The sequence below is a fragment of the Phocoena phocoena genome, chromosome 19, assembly GCF_963924675.1.
Source record: "Phocoena phocoena chromosome 19, mPhoPho1.1, whole genome shotgun sequence".
NCBI lineage: Eukaryota > Metazoa > Chordata > Mammalia > Artiodactyla > Phocoenidae > Phocoena > Phocoena phocoena.
The window spans coordinates 29,653,863-29,675,351 of record NC_089237.1 but is presented as its reverse complement, the minus strand read 5'-3'; the positions used below and the strand labels follow the sequence as shown (position 1 = coordinate 29,675,351).

At 37.3% G+C, this 21,489-nt stretch overlaps 1 protein-coding gene across 3 annotated transcripts in view; it reads right to left on the bottom strand.

Moving 5' to 3' along the window:
• TRIM37 (tripartite motif containing 37) overlaps positions 1 to 21,489 on the bottom strand; it is a 114,806-nt gene that overhangs the window by 38,339 nt on the left and 54,978 nt on the right. For all 3 annotated transcript variants that reach the window (XM_065896411.1, XM_065896413.1, XM_065896412.1), the window contains 5 exons: positions 16,021 to 16,200; positions 12,873 to 12,987; positions 11,767 to 11,985; positions 10,234 to 10,370; positions 5,365 to 5,450 (listed from right to left, as the gene is read on the bottom strand). In XM_065896411.1, coding sequence (XP_065752483.1) covers positions 5,365 to 5,450; positions 10,234 to 10,370; positions 11,767 to 11,985; positions 12,873 to 12,987; positions 16,021 to 16,200 — 737 coding nt within the window. The remainder of the gene's footprint in view (positions 1 to 5,364; positions 5,451 to 10,233; positions 10,371 to 11,766; positions 11,986 to 12,872; positions 12,988 to 16,020; positions 16,201 to 21,489) is intronic.

Below are 21,489 nucleotides of genomic sequence, written 5' to 3'. Positions count from 1 at the left end.
ATTGAGGTACTTTTCTTTCTTTCTTTTTTCTGGCCCTGCCACACAGCTTATAGGATCTTAATTCCCCAACCAGGGACTGAACCCGTGCCCTCAGCAGTGAAAGCACGGAGTCCTAACCACTGGACTCTCAGGGAATTCCCACGGTAGTTTTCTAACTAATCTTAGCTCATCCATTTTCCATTATAAAGACAAATCTGATCACATTTGCTTTTAAAGACCTTTAGTGGGGACTTCCCTGGTGTGGCAGTGGTTAAGAATCCACCCGCCAATGCAGGGGACACAGGTTCGAGCCCTGGTCCGGGAAGATCCCACATGCCGCGGAGCAACTAAGCCCGTGCGCCACAACTACTGAGCCTGCATACCACAACTACTGAAGCCCATGCGCCTAGGGTCCGTGCTCCACAACAAGAGAAGCCACTGCAATGAGAAGCCCGCACCCCGCAACAAAGAGTAGCCCCTGCTCTTCGCAACTAGAGAAAAGCCCGCACGCAGCAACAAAGACCCAATGTACGTTTATTTATTTATTTAAAAAAAAAAAAAAAAAAGAAAGACCTTTAAAGCCCAAACTCCTTAGTCTGGCAAATAAGACTTTCCATTACCTAATCTTGTTCCTGCTTACCAGTCTCACACTGGTCTGCCCCCATATAAACTAAACTCTCAAATATTTGAAGTTCCCAAAAAGGACAAGCCTGCGACTTCTGCCTAGAATGCCTTTGCTCTTTAATCTCATTATTTCCCTGTTCGCCTAATGAACTGAGCTCATCTTTAAAGAGCAAGATCAAGTATCACTCTCTCTCTCTGAAACCTTTTTTCACCCATTTCCAATTAGCTGTTCTTTCCATTTTTGGTGTCACCCTGTATCTATATTTATAACCACAAAGTTTTACAATGACTAGTGCTGCAAAAGTGATGCTCATTCATTTTATAAACCCAATGAACAACACAATGGCTGATACCTAGTGGGTGTTCATTAAACATTTGTGGAACAAGTAACCTTAAAAATCTTTAACCTGAAATATATAACAGATGTTTTGAGTAATAACTTTATACAATGTCAATTTGTTTTACAAAAGTATTATACTGTCAAAACTTTTTAGTTCTCAAATTAGAAGTATTATTGCAGTGTTTCATAAGTTACACATGGCAGGCAATTATATCAACAGAATAGATTTTTCATACTCAGCTGATTCAACTAGCTAATGTTCTACATTAGAAAAATATTTAAAACACTTTTCAGCACATATTATTAAGCCTAAATTCTCTTGCAACTAAAAGAATATAACTGAATAAACTAAAAGCAATTCTTATGGGAATGAGGCCACCTGAGTCACTAAATATTTGTTTTAAGCTATATCATTATTTAATACTGTCTAAAAAATTAAATTTAGTAAATACTATTTTACTATATACCTAGGCTTCTGTATAAGAAAGATCTGTTTAACGGACAACTTAACATCTTGATTGTAGTAGATCAAATACTTATAAGGCAAGTACGAAGGATAAAAGCTTATTATGTCCACAATAAGCAGTTAAGAGGTACACAAAACAAAAGAGGTAAAATATAACATAAAAACATTAAACATGGAGTGGGGGTAGGGAGGGGAATAAAAATTCAGGGTTGTTATAATGTGTTCAAACTTAAGAAATCAGCAATTTAAAATAATCATGTGTCTGTCTGTATGTGTGTGTGTGTTACCTCATGGTAACCACAAACTAGAAAGCCATAGATACACACACAAAAAAGAGAAAGAAATCCAAACTAACACTAAAGATAGTCATCAAATCATAAGGGAAGAGAGCAAAAGAGGAATGGAACAAAAACGAAATACAGAAATGGAAAACTATTAACAAAAAGGCAATAAGTACATACCTATCAATAGTTACTTTAAACATAAATGGACTAAACCTACCAATCAAAAGACACAGAGTAGCCCAGGGGATACAAAAACAAGACCCATATATATGTGGCTACAAGACTCACTTCAGATCTAAAAACACCCACAGACTGAAAGTGACAGGATAGAAAAAGGTATTCCATGGAAACGGAAACAAAAAGAAACGTGGGGTAGCAATATTTACATCAGACAAAACAGACTTAAAACAAAGTCCATAACAAAGACAAAGAAGGTCAGTATGTAATGATAAGGGGATCAATCCAACAAGAAGATATAACAATTGTAAATAAATATGTACCCAACGTAGGAGCACCTAAGTATATAAAGCAAATGTTAATAGACATAAAGGGAGAAATAGACGGTAACACAATAATAGTAGGAGACTTTAACACCCCATTTACATCAATGGATAGATCATACAGACAGAAAATCAATAAGGAAACACTGGCATTAAATGACGCATTAGACCACTGGTCTTAAATGACACATTAGTCCATCTATTAGATGGACTTAATAGAGATATATAGATATAGATCTCTAAATACAGAATATCCTACCCAAAAGCAGCAGAGTTCACATTCTTTTCAAGTGCACAGGGAACATTATTCTCCAGGACAGATCACATGCTAGGTCACAAAACAAGTCTCAGGAAATTTAAGAATGAAATCATAACAAGCATCTTTTCTGACCACAACACTAAGAGACTAGAAATCAGCTACAAGAAAAAAACTGCAAACAACACAAACATGTGGAGGCTAAACAATATGCTACTAATCAACTGAAGAAATCTACGAGGAAATAAAAAAATACCTGAGACAAATGAAAACAGAAACACGATGATCCAAAAAATCTATGGAACACAGCAAAAGCAATACTAAGGGAAAAGTTTACAGCAATACAAGCCTACCTCAGGAAGTAAGAAAAGTCTCAAATAAACAACATAACATTACAACTAAAGGAACTAGAAAAAAAAAAAGAAAAAACAAAACCCAAAGTTAGTAGAAGGAAAGAAATAGTTACAACTGACACAACAGAAATACAAAGAGACACATCAGATCATAAGAGATTACTACAGACAATTATATGCCAATAAAATGGACAAACTAGAAGAAATGGATTATTACTAGAAATGTGCAGTCTCCCAAGACTGAATCAGGAAGAAATAGAAAATTAGGAACAGACTGATTACCAGTAATAAAATTTCAACTGAATCAGTAATAAAAAAAACTTAATTCCCAACAAACAAAAGTCCAGTACCATATGGCTTCACAGGTGAATTCTACCAAACATTTAAAGAGTTAACAGCTATTCTTTTCAAACTAATCCAAAAAATTGAAGAGGAAGTAATGCTTCCAAACTCATTATATGAGGCCAGCACCACTCTGATACCAAAACCAAAGACACCACCAGAAAAGAAAATTACAGACCAATATCAATGATGAACGTAGTAACAAAAACGCTCAACAAAACTTTAGCAAACAAAATTCAACAAAACATTAAAAAGATCAGACACTGTGATCAAGTGGGATTTATCCCAGGGATGCAAGGATGGCTCAATCAATGTGATGCACCACTTTAACAAATTACAGAATAAAAATTGCTCATCTTAATAAATGCAAGAAAAGCTTCTGACAAAATTCAACATCCATTTATGATAGAAACTATAAACAAAGTGGGTACAAAGGGAACATATCCCAACATAATAACAGCCATATACAACAAGCTCACAGCTCACATCATACTCATCAGTGAAAAGATGAAAGCATTTCCTCTGTGATCAGGAACAAGACAAGGACGTCCACTCTCACCACTTTTATTCAACATAATACTGGAAGTCCTAGCCACAGCAATTAGACAGGAAGAAAAATTTTTTAAAAAATCCAAATTGGAAAGGAAGAAGTAAAACTGTCACTGTTTGCAGATGACATGATACTATACATAGAAAACCCTAAAGATACCACCAAAAAACTACTAGAACTCTTCAACAAATTCAGTAAAGTTTCAGGATACAAAATTAATACAAATCAAAAACCTGTTGCATATCTATACTCTAGTAACAAACTATCAGAAGGAGAAATTAGAAAATCATCTCATTTACAACTTCATTAAGAAGAAAAAAAACCCCAGGAATAAATCTAACCAAGGAGATAAAAGAGTTGCACTCTGAAAACAGTTAAGACATTGATGAAAGAAACTGAAGACAACACAAATGGAAAGATACACTGTGCTCATAGATAGGAAGAATTAATATTGTTAAAATGACCATACTACCCAAGGCAATCTACAGATTCAAACACCAACAGCATTTTTCACAGAACTAGAACAAAGAATCCTAATATTTGTATGGAAACACAAAAGACCCCTGAAGAGCCAAAGCAATCTAGAGAAAGAACATAGCTGGAGGTATCATACTCCCTGATTTCAAACTACACTACAAAGCTACAGTCATCCAAACAGTATGGGGGACTTCCCTGGTGGTCCAGTGGTTAAGAATCCACCTTCCAATGCAGGGGACACGGGTTCGATCCCTGGTTGGGGGAACTAAGATCCCACATGCCGTGGGGCAACAAAGCCCACGCGCTCTGGAGCCTGCATGCCACAACTAGAGAGAAACCCACACACCACAACTACTGAGCCTGTGCACCGCAACAAAAGATCCGGCGTGCCACAACTAAGACCCGACGCAGCACCAGTAAAGTAGAAGCAGTACAAACTAGCTGATAATTGTTCTAGCCAAGTTTCCCATGCTTAATTAAATAGGTCCAAGAACACAAAAGAAACACCTACTATTTAAGTAAGGTTATCCTAGGAGGAGCAGTGTACTTTGGCAAAAAACTGGGTCCATGAAGACGATATGAGGTTCTAGTCTGGCTATACCGACAACTACCTATGTGATCTAAGCAACTAAATCTCTGAGTTATTTCCACATATAAAATGAGTTCTCAAAAGGTCCTTTTTAAGTCAAAGATTCAACAATTCTATTCAGATTATTCTTATAATTGAGATAGGTATACAAGTAAGACTTATGTATTGTAAAAGACAGTTAAGTATATAAAAGTAGATAAGATGATGAGCTTTGGATTCAAATAAACTGAAAACTCTAATTCCTCTCTTTCATTTACTTAATTGTGAAAAGACAGCAAGTTGCTTAATTCCTTTACACATCAGTTTCTATAGCTATAAAAAGAAGATAATATTAAAACCTATCTCCAAGAATTTTATAGGCAAATGAGATAAGGTACACATAAAGTGCTTCTGCACAGTGCCTGGTACATAAGAACACATTAAATTTTAGCTATTATTACTGTTTTAAATACTATTAGTAATTCACTCTAAAATCCATACATAAAATATAGTCCTTCTAACACCATGAACCATGTAGAGCAATGGCTGCCACATATCAAAATATGATACATTCAGAGAAGAGCAGAGAGAAGGCAGAACAGCTTGTGGGGCCTGGCCTCAGTACCTGAAGGTCCTGCTGCAGCTGCATCTTCCATGAGTTCTCCCTCTTCCAATTCCATGTTGTTGTATTCCACATCATTTTCTCCAGACCTAAGAATATATAATTCATCATTCCACATAGTAAGTACAATTAATATTACTTGTCACACCTCAGTGAACTTCATAACAATTGTGTATAGCTTTCTCCTGTGAAGTAATAGAATATTTCTAAATACAAAATCGAGGGAAAAGACTTGTCATTATCACATGTATGGGCAGTATTATTAATGTTCAATCTACCTTTTTAAAATACCAAGATAGGTTGGCAACATTTAATTTTTAAAATAGAAAATCTGAAAACCATTGTAAGCAGCAGAGATTATAGCTTCAAAGGATTTGTAACTTAATGGTAGTAAATTAGGCTTAACACAGTACACTTTAAGGTTAAGAAAGATGTTTAAATTACTGTATGTGACTAAACACTATTTTCTTAAAATACTATTTCAGAAAAGAGGGTGTTGTCTATCAAAACACAATCACCTTATTTTAAGTGACAAAGTACTATATGGAACAGCACTAATCAGTGCTAGTTTTGAGTATTTAAAGTAGTCTTAAAATCAGTTCCCGGACTGACAGCACGAGGAGCTCTACCGATCTGCTTTCCAGTGACATTGGTGAAAATTATTTTTTAAAGCAACCATTTAGACTCTGGAAATGGTTCTAAGAGCATATAGCAAATGAAAACATCTCCTCAAAAAAATGTACTAAAATTTGGTAACAACAGTGAGTCTGTGGTACTTGAACCAAGACCACTCCCCACCCCCATTCAGTGATACAGAAATTCCACTTCAGACTGGTGTAGCCAAGAACATAGGGCTCCCATTTCCCACAGCTCCCCAATAGAAGGGCTATATTCCCAGGAGGATAAGACATCAGCATTTCTCATCCTGTTCCCAGCTACCCGTGGCTGAGGCTAAAGTCAGGTGTATGTGACCAAGAGGTAGGGATTCCCTTCTTCTACCCAGACCCAAGGCTCTATCTTGGATGCAGCATGCTGAGGTAACTGGGGCCCAGATCCCCAGTGCCCCAATTCACTCATAAAGCAGAAGTCCCAGGCCTGAGAAGACAAACCGAAAAGATCTGAGGCTACAGCTCCCAACTTGCCCATCCACAATGGGTCAGCTTCTAAAGTGGGAGAAATAAGCACACCTTTGTGCTCACTCCAGCTTCAGAGCTCTGGCTCAGAGATTTTGCCTGCAGAAGGAAGAAGGCTCTAAAAACTGAGCCACAGAGAAAGGTGTAACACTATTAAGAACATAAAAAAATACTCTCAAATGGAATCCAGCAAAACATAAAAGGAATTACACACCAAGACAGAATAGAATTTAACCAAGGAATACAAAGTTGGTTTAGAATCTGAAAATCAACTAATGTAAAACACCATATCAACAGAATAAAAAAACAACAACTACATGATCATCTGAATAGATGCAGAAGGAGAATATGACAAAATCCAATACCCTTTCATGACAAAAACACTCAATAAACCAGGACTAGAAGGGCATAGATGTAAAACCCACAGCTAACATCACACTTAATGGTGAAAGACTGAACGCTTTCCCTCTAATATCAGGAACAAGACAAGAAAGAATGTCCACTCCCCGCAGTGGTTAAGAAGCCACCTGCCAATGGAGGGGACACGGGTTCGATTCTGGGAAGATCCCACATGCCGTGGAGCAACTAAGCCCCTGTGCCACAACTCCTGAGCCTGCACTCTAGAGCCCATGAGCCACAACCACAACTACTGAGCCTTCGTACCACAACTACTGAAGCCCGCGTGCCTAAAGCCCGTGCTCTGCAACAAGAGAAGCCACTGCAATGAGAAGCCCGTGCACCGCAACAAAGAGCCCCACTCACCGCAACGAGAGAAAGCCAACGTGCAGCAACAAAGACCTGATGCGGCCTAAATAAATAAATAAATCTATTTTTTTAAAAAAAAAGAATGTCCACTACCACCAATTCTATTCAACATTCTATGCAGTGAACTTAGGCAAGAAAAAGAGATAAAAGGCATCCAAATTGGAAAAAAAGAAGTAAAACTAAATCTATTTACAGATGTAATACTGTATATAGAAAAACCTAAAGAATCCATTAAAAAAACTATTAGAACTAATAAAAGAGTTAGCAATGTTGCAAGAAACAAAAATCAACTGGATTTTCATGTACTTGCAAAAGAACAATACACAAAGGAAATTTAAAAAGAAAAGTCAATTGCATTTACAATAGCATAAAAAAGAATAAGATACTTAGGAATGAATTAAACAAAAGATGTGTAAAACATATACTCTGAAAATTACAAAACACTGTTGAAAGATTAAAAACATCTGATTGGCAAAAGACCCTGTTAAGAATATGAAAAGACAAGCTACAGAGTGGGAGAAGACAAGCTACAGAGTGGGAGAAAGTATTTGCAAAGCATGTATACAAATTTTGCTGGGGAAAACTTGGCAAAGGGTATATGGGATCTTGTATTATTTCCTCCAACTGCAAGTGAATTTACAATTACATCAAAATAAAAAGAAAAAAACAGCAGGAAGAAAATATATAATACTATCATAGAAAGACTGAGGTGGAGGAAGAGAAGAAAGGCCTACTTGATACATGTGTTCTAGTTAACTAAAAGCTGTTTATAATAACCATTACCCAAATCAACTGTGTATCTATTTCCCCATCTATACAAGGAACTGACCTTAATTTGTAAGAGCTAACCGTTTATGATTCCCCAGATGCTCAAATTAGCTCAAGATTAACTGTGCTGTTTCTATGAATTATATAAAACAGTTTGGATCAAGATATTATTGTAGATGTATATAAAGGGAACATAATCAAATACCTTCTAGTAGAAAAAGCATTAAAAAGTCAATCTAATGAGATGCTGTGAATCCAATTTTACGTAAAATCCAATTGCCCTCAAAACTACCTTGAAAAAAGTCAAGAGACCTAACAGTCAAAGGAATTAATTCAGATAGAACCATGTATTTAAGCTATTATCAAGGTGGATTCCACTTTATAGAATCACCACCTAAAAGAATTTTCCATGTTAATTCAAATTAATCAGTTCTATTCTATATATTTAATAATATCACTAATAATGATTTCTCATTTGATGACTTAAAGGCTTCACATTTCAACTAACCCTTTTAGGCAATTTGCCACATATGCTAAAGAGGGAACATTAAGTGAAAAAGGTCTATTTTGAGGAGCTAATTTGTGGAAATGGGGGGTGAGGTCAAATAGGGGGTTTAAAACTCTCACCTTACTCTTGTGAAATGGCTGGTGCCAGGGCTGGGACAGAGAAAGTACAAGATGAACCTGGAATGTCTTGTAGTGCCAGAAAATAAGAAAGTGCTTATAAAATAATGAGGACATCTAGAAAGGACACAGGAGTTTTTAAAAGGCTGCCACTGGCCAAATCTGGGACAATCCGAGCAATAAATTATGATAGTAAGTGGATTAAATGATTTAAAAATACAAAACTCCATGAGTCTATACTAATGAAATTAATTAGTTAATTAATGAATGGGGCAGAGGGGAAAGTTCTTCCTTAGAATAGAATTCCAATTAATAAACGTAGAAGGAATAATGGCATTAGAAAATCATCATTCAGCAATCAACACAGTAATCTTTTTCAAGCAAGAATCACCAATGAATGATAAAATTAGTGGACTAAAGTACAACAAGAAATAAGATATTTACAGTCTCCAAATATGTCCCCACATGATACTTATTAATTACAAAGGGGAAAAGTAGAGAGATCTGGCAGATATCACCTTAACCAAGTATTCTAAATCAATCAACCATAATGGGACAGATTGAAGACATGCACCTTCCACTGTCCCCTCATATTGATGCGCTGAAAAAGCTACAACATCACTTCTGTCTTATTCCTGCCAAAAGTGCATAACCTCGATCTAATTATGAGGAAATATCAGACTACTCCAAATTGAGGGACTTCCTACAAAATAACCACTCTGTATTTCTCTGAAGTGTCAAACTCATGAAAAAAAAAAAAAAAAAAAAAAAAAAGACTACATGAACCAGACTGAAGCAGATTAAAGTGTCTTAACAAAAAGCAACATGTGGGGCTTCCCTGGTGGCACAGTGGTTGAGAGTCCACCTGCCGATGCAGGGGACACGGGTTTGTGCCACAGTCCGGGAAGATCCCACATGCCGCGGAGCGGCTGGGCCCGTGAGCCATGGCCGCTGAGCCTGCGCGTCTGGAGCCTGTGCTCCGCAACGGGAGAGGCCACAACAGTGAGAGGCCCGTGTACCGCAAAAAAAAAAAAAAAAAAGCAACATGTGATCCTGAATTGGATCCTAAACCAGACAAAGGACATCACTGTCAAATTTTCTATAAGGTCATAGATTATAGTATTACATCAATGTTAACTTCCTGATTTTGATAATGGTACTGAAATTACATAAGAGACATACTTGGTTTTAGAAGTATATTCACTTAGTCTCAAATGTCTCACAAAAAAATTATATAGAGTGAGAGAAAAGAAACATAACAAAGCAAAATATTAAATTTGGGGAATTAATCTGGGCAAAGGAAATACGGGAATTCCCTGTTAATATTTTTGCAACTTTTCTTAAATATGAAATAATTGCAAAAATTAAAGCTAAAGCAAAAACTAAAACTCAGTTTGGAACCCAGAGATGACAGGGAGGAAATCAGTTCACTCTTCCCTTCAAGTTCCTTTATTTATATAAGATACTGTAGATCAAGAAAAAAAAATCCTTAATATCCACATTTTTAGGCCTAACTTAGTTAATATGCTTCTAATAATTACCACTTAGATGATTTATAGTGGTAGTTAATGTGAACACTCACATGGTTTCTTCATCAATGTCATTTTCTTCCGTGTTACTTGTTGCTGTGGAACTGGCAGAAGAACTGCTGCCATCGAGATGACTTACTTCATCTTCACCAACAAGATCCAGATCCAGATCTCCATCTGAAAGCTCATGCTAGATTAAGGCAAAGAAAGAAGACTTCTATCTCAGATGTTTTCACTCAGCCCATGGCCCAAGCACCAGCACCAAAGAATAAGGTAATCATCAGAATTCTCCGCTCCTGTGCCTAGACTGCTGTGCCCTGTAGAGATAACTCACATAACCACACTACCTGGTACCACTAATAAGTTATTTCTGCCAATGTCAGCTGGGCCTTCGATATGACTGGAAATGCTTCATATAGTCCACATCAGCTTCCTCACAAAGTAACATTTCAAACCATCACTCCTCAAGACCTATCTAACCTCTATTATCCTCAACCTGATTATAAAACCCTGTCACCTATCTACACAGAAAAACATATTGGCTGTTAAGCATAAATGCCCACAACTTTCAGCTGCCCTACCTGCAAACTCCACCCTACCTTTAACTCATTCTATCAAAGGTTAACTGCTTCACCTGAGTGCTCCATTCCAACCTCTATTATCTCCTTAAATAAATGGTTTTGTTAATACCTGGACCTTATTTTCAATCTTTCTCCCCACTGGCTCCTTCATTATAACATATACCTGAAGCCTCAAAAAGAGCTTATCTCTCCTTCTGTCTCTCATCTTAAACAATAACAACCACTTCTTGAAATCTCATTCTAGTTGTAGTTTAGCTGGGACAAAACCTGGCTATCTCCCAAAACCTAAATCATCCTACATACATAGGCAATGATAAGGTACTTTAACTAGATTCAGTGAACAGAAAGCAGACACCTTTTTTTTTTAAGATTTTTTTTCTAAATTTATTTATTTTTGGCTGCGTTGGGTCTTCGCTGCTGGGCACAGGCTTTCCCTAGTTGTGGCGAGTGGGGTTTACTCTTCGTTGTAGCACGTGGGCTTCTCATTGCAATGGCTCCTCCTGTTGCGGAGCACGGACTCTAGGCATGTGGGCTTCAGTAGTTGTGGCACATGGGCTCAGTAGTTGTGGCTCGCAGGCTCTAGAGCGCAGGCTCAGTAGTTGCGGCACATGGGCTTAGTTGCTCCGTGGCATGTGGGATCTTCCTGGACCACGGCTCGAACCCGTGTCCCCTGCATCGGCTGGTGGATTCTCAACCACTGCACCACCAGGGAAGCCCCAGGACACATTTTAAAAATCCACAACTTACATAGCTTCTAAAATGTACATCACAGTTTGTTTTGTAGAATGTACAGTTTTCTACAATAAATTAATTTTTAGAACCTTGAAATAATTTTGATGCAACAACTTCTGACTTATTAACAGTTATAAAAGGGCATACACTAATAATGAAAATATAAGTGGACAAGATTTTCAGCACATTGATTCCCCCTATCATATGTTGGAAACCATGATATCGTTTCTCTTTTCAAACACAAAATGAATCTAAAATAGGTCTAATTATTACATGATAATCTTCATTCTGAATCTTCTCCTCATCTTCTTCATCCTCCTTGGCCTCTCTTACAGAAGCTGTAGTAGGACCATCTTGGAGAAGCATGTCAGCACATGATCCAGACTTCTTAGCTCGTGTCTCAGGAGTGTCATCATTTTGGGGGCTAAGATGATTATCTGGTGGTGACAAATCTCTTGATTTCTGAGTTCGAGACAACTCAATAGTAAGTCTCTTTTAAAACAAAACAACACAAGCAGAGTCATAAGCAGTCCTCCACTCGTACAGTAAAATTATTTCAAGCAAAAAAAAAAAAACAAACCATATACCCAGATGTTCATAAAACCATTTCTTGCACCATCTATCTCATATCTTCCTGACTTTTGCTTATGGAAAAATCTATGACAAAGAAAAACTGCCCAATTTATTTTCATCTTTCTTCTCATTTCTAGCCCAAGCTACACAATCAGCAAACCGCATAGTAAATACAGGCAGTTTAACTTAACATGAAAATTTTTGAAAATATTCATCTTTTCCTCTGTCATATATTAACCACTCTCAGCACTTCAAACTTCTCATCACATCCCCATATCCACTTGTAGAAAGAAACATTCCTTACATAATTTAGTTTACCATTGTAAAATAAAAATTCATTAACTGATCCTCCCCAGTGCTCAGTTCAACAATAGTGAGACTTCAAGATAGGGCAACATTCAATTGTTCCATAGCTTATAATCCTCTAAATTCAAAACAGCATGGGAAAGAGAAATACCCAAGTCACTGAGAGAAACACAGAGTTTGCCTCAACTAGAGAAGCACTGTCCAATACAATTTTATGCAATGATGGAAATGTTCTACATCTGCAATTCCCAATACAAGCTAGCTACTGTAACTAAGAAACTGAATTTTTAATTTTAATTATGTCTACACAGCCACATGTGGCTAGTGGCTACTGAATTGGACAGTCCAGAATTAGAGGTTCAAAGGTAGTGAGAATAAAGAACAAGTGGATTTTTCTACAAAATTACAAACAGCAATAATATCCAAAATCTAATTAAAAATGTAATATGCCGGTAAGACAATATGAAACACTAAAACCAAATATATGGTTTTTTGCTTACCTCTTTAAGGTTATTTATTTGTTGGATATAGCTAGTCTGTGCAGCTTCCAATTGAGTAATATACCAATGCTGGTCCCGGCATTTTTGAAAGAAAGTTGGTGAACGAACCTGAAACCTTAAAAGAATAACTGCACATGAAAAATAATCCAAACAGTAAAATATTATGAACCAAGCCTTAAATCTATAACTATAAATTCTAGAATTTTAAGTTTACTTGATTACATTATAAGGCCAAAATTCAGAACTCAGAGCTCCTGGTATCTGCCATTTATATATGTAGTTCACAAATTATAATGACATGGTTCTGAAAAGTCAGCTGTCTAAATTCAAACTGTATTTTTCTAAAGAAATAACATTACACATCACAGTTAAACTTCCAAACTCATCTACTAAAACATATTTACTATAATAATCTAGCTCAAATACAGTGTTGATCATAAGCTGGGAAGAAGAGGATCACACTATGCAGGAAGGAGACAGCTAATGCCTTCCTTCTCCTTTCTTGCCTAGGTCAGACCCTAGTAAAACAGACGAAGTTTGTTTCAGGCACTGCTCTTTGTCATTCCTTTTCTATCTCCCGTTCCCATATTTCCTACTCCACAGCAAAAAAAAAAAAAAATCACGTAAAGGGTCAACTACCCAGGACTGCTTTACTGTCCCTCAAAGAATTACATGCTCTGAATAACCTACATTCCCAACCCCATCCAGATAGCAGTTTAAAATCAAAACTCTCCATATATCACAATATGGCATATTTCAGCTGGGGTTAGGAAAAAAACAAGTATCTCTATATTAAAGCATATAAATGGATACACGATAGAATCTTGATCTCTTCAGAGTTATCTGTACTTTAAAAAAACTAATACTTATTAAAGCAAAAAAAACCCGTCCCTTCCTTTGTTAGATAGCTGAACGTGACTCCATTTACATTACTATGACTCCAATAAAGAGATGACTAAGGTCATAAAAAATGGCTGTTTTGGGCTTCCCTGGTGGTGCAGTGGTTGGCCGATGCAGGGGACGCAGGTTCGTGCCCCGGTCCAGGAGGATTCCACATGCCGCGGAGCGGCTGGGCCCGTGAGCCATGGCTGCTGGGCCTGCGCGTCCGGAGCCTGTGCTCCACAACGGGAGAGGCCACGGCAGTGAGAGGCCCGCGTATCGCAAAAAAAAAAAAAAGGCTGTTTTGCAGGCTGGTAAAATTAGTACTGAATAGTTTTACAATCCTCTCTGGTTAAAGTGTGAAACAGGAACAAATCATTCATATTTCTTTTAGTGAATAATTTAAGAAAACCTAAAAGGTTATAAAATGATACTAAAATAATCCCCCAAAAGAGATGACAAAAACATGAATTTTTTTCTACACTCAAAATGCAATGATCTCTTTTTATACGTCCTTATTCTCCCAGAAAAGTTATGAAGAACACATAATAGTAAAGGGTGATATAACAGCAACTCATCCAGCATGCTCAAGGACAAAGAAATCAGAATAAGTGAAATTTAAAAGAGTATATTCAAATCTCTTTTAAGGAAAAGAGCTTTTAAAATTATTTGATGGAAACTTACTAAACTGTTAAACATTCTGAAACCACTCAGTTCAAAACATATTTGAATTTTTTTAATTTTTAAATTTTTAAAATAAATTTATTTTTGGCTCCATCTGCATTGGGTCTTTGTTGCTGCATGTGGGCTTTCTCTAGTTGTGGTGAGCGGGGGCTACACTTCATTGTGGTGCGTGGGCTTCTCATTGTGGTGGCTTCTCTTGTTACAGAGCACGGGCTCTAGGCACGCGGGCTTCAGTAGTGGTTCGCAGGCTCTAGAGCGCAGGCTCAGTAGTTGTGGTGCACGGGCGTAGTTGCTCCACGGCATATGGGATCTTCCCAGACCAGGGATCAAACCCGTGTTCCCTGCATTAGCAGGCGGATTCTTAACCACTGTGCCACCAGGGAAGTCCCTGAATTTATTTATTTTTTAAAACTCAAGCTTGCATTTTGATCATCAAATTAAACCATGGTGCAATGATGCCCCAAAACTGAATTACAAGGGTTACCCCAATATTAAATAGGGCTGTAGCTTTATAGTCACTGTTTATGTTCTGTCCTTTCTTGCAAATAACACACCAACTACCATCACTTAGTTTATTTTCATCAATTTTCATCTCTATTCCCTTACTTTTAATTTGCTGTTATCTAGAAGAAACTGAAAATCTTTTTGTTAAATTAAGCTTTCCAAACCAGTCATCCAAACATAATACACAATGCCAAGTGGAAAAAAATAAGCACTTGAGGGCTTCCCTGGTGGTGCAGTGGTTGAGAGTCCGCCTGCCGATGAAGGGGACACGAGTTCATGCCCCAGTCCGGGAAGATCCCACATGCCGCGGAGCAGGTAGGTCTGTGAGCCATGGCCGCTGAGCCTGCGCATCCGGAGCCTGTGCTCCGCAACGGGAGAGGCCACAACAGTGAGAGGCCCGTGTACCGCGAAAAAAAAAGCACTTGATCCCACACTATTCTTGGATTTCCAAATGGTGAGGATGCTAGAAGTTCAATAGATAAATGGGACATTACCACATTTACTGGAAGTAGTAGTTTACTTTTTTTAAAAACTTTATTTTTGGCTGCCTTGTGTCTTCGTTGCTGCACCCGGGCTTTCTCTAGTTGCGGTGAGTGGGGGCTACTCTTCGTTGTGGTGCGTGGGCTTCTCATTGCGGTGGCTTGTTGCGGAGCATGGTCTTCTAGGCACTCGGGCTTCAGTAGTTGTGGTGCATGGGCTCAGTAGTTGTGGCTTGCAGGCTCTACAGCACAGGCTCAGTAGTTGTGGCACATGGGCTTAGTTGCTCTGTGGCATGTGGGATCTTCCTAGTCCAGGGCTCGATCCCGAGTCCCCTGCATTGGCAGGCGGATTCTTAACCACTGCGCCATCAGGGAAGCCCCAGTAGTTTACTTTTTATGGAACTACTAACTAGATGTCAAACACATTTCTGACAAACTTATTCACTGACCACACAGGACTTCTGAAATTAAATGGTTAAGAACATGGTAAGGTTAGAGTTAGAATGAATTTCGATATTCATCTTTGTTAAGTGAAAAGACTTTAAAATTCTGATGACATTATTCCCTGTGATAAAAGCCATGATATAAATGTTTCCTATTACCTTAAAATCACTGTATCATTTTGTCGATTCAAGTATCCTTCATTTGCAAGTAAGTCCAAACGGAAAAATCGATTATAACCCCAACATTCTCCAACTTCAAAGTCAGATGCAAATTCTCGGATGATATTTTTGGTAGGATCATTGCAGGACTGATGAACCATCTCTACACGGTATTCGTATCTAAAATTGAAAAGACTATTAATATAGAGTTAGTAAAGCAAGAATAAATGACATCAAAACATTAAGGTGATTAAGTACCTAAGAAGAAACTTATTGATATACACAGCTACATGTCTTTCAGAAAGGACTGTCACAACAGCAAAATAAATGGGCTACCACAATATGATTGGCACTAGGTCCTTCTTCCCCTTTAAAAATGTTTACCAATATAGCAGGTATAAAATATCACCTCAAATAATGAATAAATTTTGTATAAAATAGTACTTTCAAAGTTACACATTTTAGCAACACTATGTATTTTTCCATATATTCATGACCTATGTTTCCTCACAATGTTCTGCCATTTTCTTTGAGGTAAATAATAAATTTTGAATACTCTATTTTTCCAATTCAAGTTATCATAAATCAACTGTGTATTCAGCAATTCAAGCCTATAAAATTTTCTAATAGAAAATAAGTATAAATGGGAAAGCCAGTAAATTTAGATTTCCATATCTTATATAGTATAAAACTCTCAAGTCTTCGAAGTCATTTTTAGTAAGAAAGTACTGCTATTGCAAGAAAGAGAAGTGAAAAAATAAAGATCATCAGAAGGAACATCCAACAGTAGCCATAAAGCTTCTTTTTTAGCAGAGATAAACTTTTAAAAGAAAAACCCAATACCTCAGTCTGCTATTTCTACTTGCAAAGGCAAAAGAAAAAATTACAGCTCTTTATCTACAAATAAACATGTACAGGCGACCCTTGAACAACCTAAGTTCGAATTGCAATGGTCCACTTAAATGTGAATTTTTTTTAAATAGTAAATATTATAGTACTACACAATCTGCAGTTGTTTGAATCCAAGGATGTAGAACCATGGATACAGAGGAACCCAGGATAGGGAGGGCCAACTGTAAGTGACATGCAGATTTTTGACTGTGTGGAGGGTTGGCGCCCCTAAGCCCTGCGTTGTTCAAGGGTCAACCGTATTTAAGTACCGTCAAATGATTTTTATATTAGTATCTCTCACAGTGCATTATACAGATTGATGGCACAAACTAATACAAAAGCTGTGATATTTTGTCTGCCTAATTATTATGGCAGTTGTAAGGCAAAGGGTGCCATTAAATGTCCAGAAATAAACCCCAATATCAGTGTGCAATTGATTTTTGACAAGGGTTCTGACTCAATAGGGAAAAAGTTTCTTCAACAAACAGTGCTGAGGGAATTCCCTGGTGGCCCAGTGGCTGGGACACTCTGCTTTCACTGCAGTGAAATGTTCAATCCCTAGTCAAGCAACTGGGATCCCACCAAAACAAAATAAATCAAAACAACAACAAAGGGCTTCTCTGGTGGCGCAGTGGTTGAGGGTCCGCCTGCCGATGCAGGGGACGCGGGTTCGTGCCCCGGTCCGGTAAGATCCCACATGCCGCGGAGTGGCTGGGCCCGTGAGCCATGGCCGCTGAACCTGCGCGTCCGGAGCCTGTGCTCCGCAACATGAGAGGCCACAACAGTGAGAGGCCTGCATGCAAAAAAAAAAAAAAACAAAAACAAAAAACCCAAATGGTGCTGAGAAAATCTGATTGCTACGTGCAAATTTCACATACAAATTTCATATACAAAAATTAACTCAAAATGGATCAATGACCTAAATGTAAGGCCTAAAACTATAAAACTCTTAGAAGAAAACACAGGGGTAAATATTCATGAATTCGAATTTGGCAATGGATTCGTAGATTTGACTCCAATAGTATGAACAAGTAAAGAAAAAATAGGTAATTTGGACTTCACAAAAATTTAAAATTTTTGTGTATCAGAGGACATTATCAAGAAAGCAAAAATACAACCCACAGAATGGGAGAAAGTTTTCAAATCATATGTCTGATAAGGGTTTAGTATACAAAATGCAGAGAGAATTCTCAGAACTCAACAATTAAAAGACAAGCAACCTAATTTAAAAATGGAAAATAGACTTGAATTTCAGACATTTCTCCAAAGAAGATATACAAATGGCCAAAAAAACAAATGAAAAGATGTTCAATTTCACTGGTCATTAAGGAAATGCAAGTCAAAACCACAATGAGATACCACTCCATATTCACTAGGATGGCTATAAAATGTAATCTTAAAATGGTAGGAACAGAGAATGGTGCAAGCCACTGTGGAGAACAGTTTGGTAATTTCTCAAAACGTTAAAAACACAGAATTAACATATGCCCATATAGAAACTCATACATGAATATTTATAGCAGGATTATTCGTAATAGCCAAAAGATGGAAGCAACCCATATGTCAATCAACAGATGAACTGATAAACAAATTGAGGTCTATACATACAATGGAATATTGTTCAGCCAATATAAAGGAATGAAGTTTTGATATATGCTTCAACATTTGGTGAACCCTGAAAACACTATGCTAAGTAAACAGAAGCCAAACATAAACGATCCCAAATTGTATGAACTTCTATATGAAATATCCAGAATAGGCAAATACACAGAGAAGAGTAGTTGTCTAGGATTGGGGGAAGGAAGGGATGGGTACGAGGTGTTCTAGGATGATGAAAACATTCTGAAACTAGAGAGAGGTGGTGACTGTACAATACTGGAAATGCACTAAGTTCCACTGAATTGTGTATTTTTTATTTATTTATTTTTGGCTGCGTCGGGTCTTCATTGCGTGCAGGCTTTTCTCTAGTTGAGGTGAGCGGGGACTACTCTTCATTGCGGTGCGTGGGCTTCTCATTGTGGTGGCTTCTCTTGTTGCAGAGCAAGGGCTCCAGGCGCACGGGCTTCAGTAGTTGTGGCACACGGGCTTAGTTGCTCCGTGGCATGTGGGATCTTCCCGGACCAGGGCTCGAACCCGTGTCCCCTGCGTTGGCAGGCGGATTCTTAACCACTGTGCCACCAGGAAGTCCTTAAACTGTGTATTTTTAAATGGTTAATTACATATTATATGAATCTCACCTCAAAAAAATTTTTACTTTTATTTTAAAAATGAGTAGTAAAAAAATTCAAAATTCAGAGAAACAACCAAGAATATTGAAAATCTAAGGAGAAAGACATTAATGCAGATGGTTAAATACATCCAGGATCAAGACAGGTAAAAATTTTAAATCAATATGGAACACTTTTTTAAAAATCAGTTTTTTGTATGAAAAAGCATATAATGTTTGAAAAAAGATCATTGTTTCATCTGCATTAGTTCTTTAAAATCATGACAGAGATATACCTATGTTTCTATTAAATACCGCAATTAATCCAAGTTAAATTATTTATAGAGCATCTCAACCCTAATCTTAGATAAAACTAAAACCTCAAATTTGAATATTTCAACTTAAATTCCCTTCTTTTATCAAACTGAAAGTCTGAATGAATTTAACAATTATTAACTTAAAATTTTAGTCTCATTAATATTACTCCCCAAGGGAAAATTCTACTCTTTGCTTAAGCAACTCAAAGAAATTTCCTTCTCTAAAACAAAAGTCAGATTAGTAAATACTGTTAAGAGTCAATTCAAGGATGTCACTCATGCACAAATTTCCTCAGAAAGCCTACATAGGTGTATTATAACACACACAGTGAGAAAGATATTTAAGTATAATGAAATTATGAAAGTACTTCTGCAGAGTCCCAAGTGTTATTAAAATCTACTAGATAATACAATGATTTACATTTTTATTTCATACTTTGACAGTAAAACTACCTCACTGTTAAACTCTCAATTTCATAATTGAATGACGTTTCAGTAATTAATAAGAAAGCATTCAAGACTCTTCTCTAGGCTTGCCGAAGTGTTAAGAGAATTAACAGGTAATAAGGGAATTCCCTGGCGGTCCAGTGGTTAGGACTCTGCGCTTTCACTGCCAAGGGTGCGGGTTCAATCCCTAGTCAGGAAACTAATATCCCACAAGCTGCATGGCATGGCCAGAAAAAAAAAAAAGAGGATAAGATGTCTGTTTTTATCCAAATAGAACATTCTTATTAAGGTATTCAGATAATATCTAACAAATACACAAATTCTAATCTCTTTCAACCTTAGTATCCTGAATGATAATATTTCATTACCACTGATAATGTTATTACTGCTTATAAGACAATGTAAACTTTAAGTTCCTGAAGTATATATGTCAACAATAAAAGTACCCAAGATGAAACCTGTACCAAAAACAATAGAAATGTCAAAAAATCTACATACCAGTAAGAGAAGGAGAATCTTCCCAAGGCAAGAAACAGGTACAGACACATCTTGTTTTATTGTGTTTTTGCTTTATTGTACTTCACAGATATTACATTTTTACACATTGAAGGTTTGTGGCAACCTTACATCAAACAAGTCTATTGGCTCCACTTTTCCAACAGCATTTGGTCACTTCATGTCTGTGTCATTTTGGTAATTCTCACAATATTTCAAACTTTCACATTATTATTGTTACATCTGTTGTCATGATCTGTGACCAGTGACCTTCGATGGAATTGTTTTGGAGCGCCACAAACCACATCCATATAAGATGACAAACTTAACTGATCAATGTTACGTGTGTTCTGATTGCTTCACCTATCAGCCATCCGTCCCTCCCCCCCCCCCATCTCTTTCCCTCTTCTTGGGCCTTCCTATTCCCTGAGACACAACAATATTGAAATTAGGCCAATTAATAACCCTACAATGGCCTCTAAGTGTTCAAGTGAAAGAAAAAGGTCACATGTCTTACTTTAAATTAAAAGCTAGAAATCATTAAGGCTAGTGAGGAAGACATGTTGAAAGCCAGGATAGGCCGAAAGCTAGGCCTCTTGTGCCAAACAGTTAGCCAAGTTGTGAATGAAAAGGAAAAATTCTTAAAAGCAAATTAAAAAGTGCTACTCCAGTGAAAACATGATTAAGAAAGCTAAACAGTTATTGCTGACATGAAGAAAGTTTTAGTGGTCTAGACAGAAGACCAAACCAGCTACAACACTCCCTTAAGCCAAAAGCTTAGTCCACAGTAAGGCTCTAACTCTCAATTCTACGAAGGCTGAGAGAGGCAAGGAAGCGGTAGAAGAAACGTCTGAAGCTAGCAGAGGTGGTTCATAAGGTTGAAGGAAAGAAACTGTCTCCATAACATAGAAGTGCTGATACAGAAGCTGCAGCAAGTTATCCAGGAGAAGTAAATGCCTGGATCTGAAGCGTCCAAGGGCAGGTTGACTCTCTTGTCAGGAGCTAATGTAAGCTGGTGACTTAAAAGTTGAAGCTAATGCTCATTTACCATTCTGAAAATCCTAAGGCCCTTAAGAATTATGTTAAATTTACTCTGCCTGTGCTCTATAAAGA